At 33.0% G+C, this 6,192-nt stretch overlaps 1 protein-coding gene across 1 annotated transcript in view; it reads left to right on the top strand.

Moving 5' to 3' along the window:
- The window catches only part of LOC18602739 (26S proteasome non-ATPase regulatory subunit 1 homolog A), a 6,412-nt gene continuing 2,309 nt past the window's right edge, over window positions 2,090–6,192 (top strand). The window contains exons 1-10 of the mRNA XM_007034323.2: window positions 2,090–2,338; window positions 2,864–2,933; window positions 3,419–3,524; window positions 3,720–3,831; window positions 3,907–4,075; window positions 4,245–4,720; window positions 4,823–4,958; window positions 5,050–5,298; window positions 5,544–5,764; window positions 5,877–6,135. Coding sequence (XP_007034385.2) covers window positions 2,184–2,338; window positions 2,864–2,933; window positions 3,419–3,524; window positions 3,720–3,831; window positions 3,907–4,075; window positions 4,245–4,720; window positions 4,823–4,958; window positions 5,050–5,298; window positions 5,544–5,764; window positions 5,877–6,135 — 1,953 coding nt within the window. The 5' untranslated portion in view covers window positions 2,090–2,183. The remainder of the gene's footprint in view (window positions 2,339–2,863; window positions 2,934–3,418; window positions 3,525–3,719; window positions 3,832–3,906; window positions 4,076–4,244; window positions 4,721–4,822; window positions 4,959–5,049; window positions 5,299–5,543; window positions 5,765–5,876; window positions 6,136–6,192) is intronic.

The following is a 6,192-nucleotide window of genomic DNA, read 5'->3' as shown; positions in this document are numbered from 1 at the left end:
AAGGCTTTCCTGAGGTTTAGTTCAAAATACACTTACTCTTAATGATTTGAAAAACACCCTTTTACTCTCTATGATTTAGTTGAAAATTCGCTTATCTATATCAACAAATACTGATATTAATTACTGATTTTAACTTAAAATGAAAAAAAAACAAATAAACCCTTTGTTATTTCTCTATTTAATAACAAAATTATGACATTTAGTTAATTTATTTTTAAAATCAAAGGAAAATAATAAATAAAATGAGGGTATTTTTAATATTTAAAGCAAACTTTGAACAAATAATAATTTGACTAATGGAATCTTAATCTCAAATTAGCAGTCGGGAGTTGATGGTATGGAAGCCTATCTCTTGCATAGAACAACTCAATTTACTGAGAATGTTACGATGGAACTTTTGTGAGACACATTTTATCCACCCATGTTAATCTCAAGTTAGATCTTAAAACATAATGTAAAATATAAAGAATATATTTACTTGTAAAAAATTTGAAAAATAATCTCTTATTCTCATTAGGTTTAATTGAAAATTCACTTACTCTGGAAAAAATATTGACTTTATCTCATAAAAAGTATTGGTGTTAATTATTGAAGTTACCTTAAATGAAAAGATAAACATATTTTTTTTATTATTTATTTATTTTATATTTTTAATTTAAATTTTGTATAAAAAATTATGATATTTAGTTATTTGCAAGATTTAATTAATTTTTAAAATCAAATTTATAAAAAATTTGATAATAAAAAAGCCTTAATCTTGACATGAATTTTTTACCATCTTTTAAAAGATTCACTCTAATTGCTATATGCTCCGCAGAGAGTTAGCAAATGTTATTTATTTATTTTATATTTTTAATTTAAAATTTTTTAATAAAAAATTATGATATTTAATTATTTGTAAGATTTAATTAATTTTTAAAATTAAATTTATAAAAAATTTGATGATAAAAAAGTTATAATCTTGACATGAATTTTTTATCATTTGAAAAGGTAAAAGATTCATGCTAATTGTTATGTGCTCCTTAGAGAGTTAGCAAATGTAAACTAAAAAGGTTCCAGACTGCTCCTGTCAAGTAATAGAATGTTCTCTATGTGCTCCATGGAGAGTTAGCAAATGGAGATTAAAATTATACCTGTCAAAATATCGAGTCAGTTTATTTTTTATGGAATATGAGATGGGTTATGCTTAAAAATTTAAATTCATATTTAAACTAGATCTAAATGGGCTAGCACATCAAATCAGTAAGTTGAGGTGGATTGAGGTGAGCCAGTCCTGTGAGTTAAAAAAATTAATAATTTTATATATTTAATTATATATAAATGATAGTTAAATTTTATATATTTAATATATTTTTATTATTCAATTTATACATTAAACTATAAAATAATTTTATTTATAAAAATTTGATTAAGTAAAATTATAATGGCTTGGGCTAGGTTAGATCGAGCCAGCCCATGTTGACAGCTCTAATTAAAATGTTCTAGAATGTCACAAGCACTAGAATGTTTTGGAGACAAGTTCGGTAGTGTAAATGATACGTAACATTTTAGAGGTTTGTGAGACTTTTAAAGAGGTTTGAGTCACTCCTCCCTTTCTTATATAAAGATGTGACAAAGGCAAATCTTATATAAATTATTTAATTAAATTAATAATAATATTATTTAGTTAAATTATAATATGATTTATATTTTAATATTGTTAATTACTTAAACTTAGAATATAATTATTTGAAATTATAAATAAAATTACTATTAGACTTGTGTATAGAAGTTATCCACATAATATATAATTTAGATTTTCAAATACAGTTTTATATTTTATAAAATATTTTTAGTGACCATATAAGTGTTAAAAATATTTAAACATATTATTTATTATATATCTATTTTTTAATTTATTCAAAATAATTTATCAAAAATAAACTCTCTCAACAAGAATTTATGAGTTGCTAAAAAATAGAATTTATGAGAATTTAAAATATAAATTACTAATTAGATACAATAGTAATTAGTTACCGTTAGAATATGAGTAGAATTAGGATTAATTTATATATATAGATATACTTTTTCTGTTTAATACATAAATTTTTTATTCTTTCTTCTCGTAACACACCAATTTCCAGTAACCACCGGCTTCGTCTCCGGATGACGGTAGGGTTTTTATTTTGGGAAGAATAATAATAATGGCGGCAGCAGCGGCGACGATGGTGAGCTCGGCTGGAGGGTTACTGGCGAGGCTTAATGAGAGCCATCCTCAATTGAAGTTCCATGCTCTCTCTAATCTCATCAGTTTCGTTGACCAATTTTGGCCTGAGATCTCCACCAGCGTCCCTATCATGTAATCCTATGTTGATTTTTTGTTTTTTTTGGTTTGGTTGTTTTGATCTGATTGGTTGGTGGGAAAATTGAAGGCTTTTCGATGTTTTGGTTTAGTTACGATAAAAAAGTGTGACATTTTAGTTTGAATTCAGAAACTTCTGTGAAAGTTTTGGGCATGTTTTATGTTTGCAGTGAATTTTGGATTCAACAAAATTGTAGCAATTTTTCTGGATATGCGATAATTGATTGCTTTAGTCAAGCTGTATGTTTTGCACAAATTTTACAAGATTCAGATTATGAAGAATTGAAAGCAATTATTTTGTAATGTGGGTTATGGTTTGTCCACTAAATAAAAGCAATGGCTTTGGTGATTTTTGAAATTTTCCACTAAATTAAGTTTTGGGTTGGGGGCATACGACGCAAATTGTTCCAGTCTTAGAAAGTTTTTATAATGTTATTTGGCTTGTTATGGAGTGACTCTAATTCAAAATAGTGAACTGCATGAGTTCTGCATGTGATTACTGATACTATCTTTGTGTTTCAGAGAAAGTTTATATGAAGATGAAGACTTTGGCCAGGATCAGAGACAACTTGCTGCATTGCTTGTCTCAAAGGTACTCCTTTCCTGTCCCTCTTGCTCTATGTGTGTATGCATGCACATGTTAGTGAACGAATGCATGCAACAAGCATGTTTGAATCATTTTATGGAAATTGAACTAATGAGTTCTTTTTAAAATAGAAAAAAAATTTAAACTCCATGATCTCCAACTTTGTATCTGTGCATTTTCTGGACGAGTATTCTTAACTAACACTGCCAATTTAGCAAATTCTAGTGACCCCAAAAGGATAGTCCAATTCTGAAAGGCATATGAAAAAAACTGGTCTAATATCATTTATTCAGACTGTTTATATATGTATATGTATACACAATAAAATATTATAATGATGCCACAGTTTGATTTGTGGAACATTGTTTTGATTGCATTTACAATTTGTAAATGAAAAGTAATTGAAGTTGATGCCTTATCTCAAGTTACACTTTTATTGAATTTTGAGTATGTTGACTTTTACTTATTTTGACTGTATTGCTTGTTTTCAGGTCTTTTATTACTTGGGTGAACTTAATGATTCATTGTCATATGCCCTTGGAGCTGGTCCCCTTTTTGATGTTTTTGAGGATTCTGATTATGTTCATACTCTCCTTGGTAAGAACTTTGATTTATATGCTATATGTTCTGATCACTAAGTTATTAACCTGTGGTTTGTGATTGTATTTGCTCCTGTGAAAGTAGATGCTAGTGAGGGTTTAGGCAATCCTAAACATTCTTTTATGGTTGATTATATTGTGTTTAAATTGTTTTAAATTCGATATTGTTGATTGGATATGCTCTTAATTTCAGCCAAGGCAATAGATGAGTATGCCAGTCGTCGGTCGAAGGCTGCAGAATCAAGCGATGAAGCAGCAAAGGTTGACCCTAGGTTGGAGGCAATTGTGGAGAGAATGCTGGACAAGTATGCAGACTTTGCTTTATTACCTGATGAAAATATTTTGGAGCTAGTCTAGGTATCTTACTTTCTTTCAATCAGGTGTATCATGGATGGAAAATACCAACAAGCCATGGGAATTGCAGTTGAGTGCCGGAGACTGGATAAACTTGAGGAAGCAATAACAAGGAGTGATAATGTTCGTGGAGCTTTAGCATATTGCATCAGTGTCTCTCATTCATTTGTTTATCGCCAAGAATATCGCTTAGAGGTAAAGGGATTTTTAATAGTTCATAAAAATCTGTAGTTTGTAGCCTTTACTTGTTTGATATTTATTAGAACAATTTGAATCTGTTGCCAGTTGCTCCTTTCCTGGAATTTGGTGCAACCTAGCATATTCTGCAAGACCCATGATGTTGGTTATCCTTTTGTTCATGCAGGTGCTTCGGCTTCTTGTTAGAGTATACCAACAGCTGCCTTCTCCTGATTATTTGAGCATTTGTCAGTGTCTTATGTTCTTAGATGAACCTGAAGGTGTTGCAAATATATTGGAAAAGCTTCTTCGTTCTGAAAAGAAGGAGGATGCTCTTTTGGCTTTTCAAGTTGCCTTTGATCTTGTGGAGAATGAGCACCAGGCTTTTCTGTTAAATGTAAGAGATCGCCTTTCGGCTCCCAAATCACTGCCTTCAGAATCACTGCAGCCGGTAGCCAACGATCCTGCCCCTGCTCAAAATGAAAATTCTACGGATCCAGAGGATGTTCAGATGACAGATGGATCTGCTGCTGCTACGACAAATGTGCATGAGGCTGATCCCAAAGAAGTTATGTATGCTGAGAGGCTGACAAAAATCAAAGGAATTTTGTCTGGGGAGACATCTATAAAGTTGACTCTACAATTCTTATACAGTCATAACAAGTGAGATGTCAATTTCTTTTGTGCTATCTTATTGTGGAATTACATTCTTATTGTGTTCCTTTCTGATATATACAAGTTATTAATTGATTGTGATTTGTCTAGATCGGATCTTTTAATTTTGAAGACAATAAAGCAGTCTGTTGAAATGAGGAATAGCATCTGCCATGGTGCTACAATTTATGCTAATGCTATAATGCATGCTGGAACAACCGTGGATGCATTCCTGAGGGACAATCTGGTAGAACATGTGTTTTGCTGCATCTTTACTTTCACTCGTTTGGACAAATATACATACTGTTTATACTTACTATTACATTTGTGATCATCAGGACTGGCTGAGTAGAGCCACCAATTGGGCCAAATTCAGTGCAACAGCTGGTCTTGGTGTTATTCATAGAGGACATCTGCAACAGGGCAGGTCTCTGATGGCTCCTTACTTGCCCCAAGGTGGGGCTGGTGGTGGTGGAAGTCCATACTCTGAAGGTGGGGCACTATATGCTTTGGGTCTCATTCATGCCAACCATGGTGAGGGCATTAAGCAATTCCTTCGTGATAGCCTACGCAGCACTAATGTTGAGGTATATGATTTTCTTGGCCTATGATAGCTCCCTTTTTTTTTCCCTAACCTATAGGCCTTAAGTAAAGAGAAATGCTAAAGTGCTGACTGTCTGACTACTCACTAGAATAAATGCCCATCAGGCCATGAATTTGTTATTTATTACCTCTGTGCACCTTCTGCAAGCAGTTGGACTGTCCAATTTTCGGACACAATAGCATTACCCTCGACTTAATGTAACATAAGTATTGGGAACCTTTTATGCAGGTTATCCAACATGGTGCATGCTTAGGTCTTGGTTTGGCAGCTCTTGGAACTGCTGATGAAGAAATCTATGATAACGTCAAAAGCGTGCTTTATACTGACAGTGCTGTTGCTGGTGAAGCTGCTGGCATCAGTATGGGTTTGCTTATGGTTGGAACTGCAAGTGAGAAGGCAAGTGAGATGCTTGCTTATGCACATGAGACACAACATGAGAAAATTATCAGGTAAATTTGGAATGTCTTTTTGACTGAGTTTTATCTTGTTAGCGGTCTTTACTAACTGAGTTTTATTCTGTTAGTGGTCTTTACTCCTTTGTGTTGTTCCCATATGTTGCAGGGGTTTAGCGTTAGGGATAGCTCTTACAGTTTATGGAAGGGAAGAAGAAGCAGATACATTAATTGAGCAGATGACTCGGGATCAAGACCCCATACTACGTTATGGTGGTATGTATGCATTAGCATTGGCCTATAGGGGGACTGCAAACAACAAGGCCATACGTCAGCTGCTGCACTTTGCTGTATCAGATGTGAGTGATGATGTTAGGAGAACTGCTGTTTTAGCTCTGGGATTTGTCCTTTACTCGGAGCCAGAGCAGGTAGATGCTTTTTCTTTCTCATATCTTTGTGTGTAGCGTCGGGGGGGGGGGGGGGGG

Source organism: Theobroma cacao, chromosome 4 (genome assembly GCF_000208745.1).
Source record: "Theobroma cacao cultivar B97-61/B2 chromosome 4, Criollo_cocoa_genome_V2, whole genome shotgun sequence".
NCBI classification, from domain to species: domain Eukaryota; kingdom Viridiplantae; phylum Streptophyta; class Magnoliopsida; order Malvales; family Malvaceae; genus Theobroma; species Theobroma cacao.
Note: the sequence above shows the minus strand (reverse complement) of the source record. Positions and strands in the feature narration are given on the sequence as shown.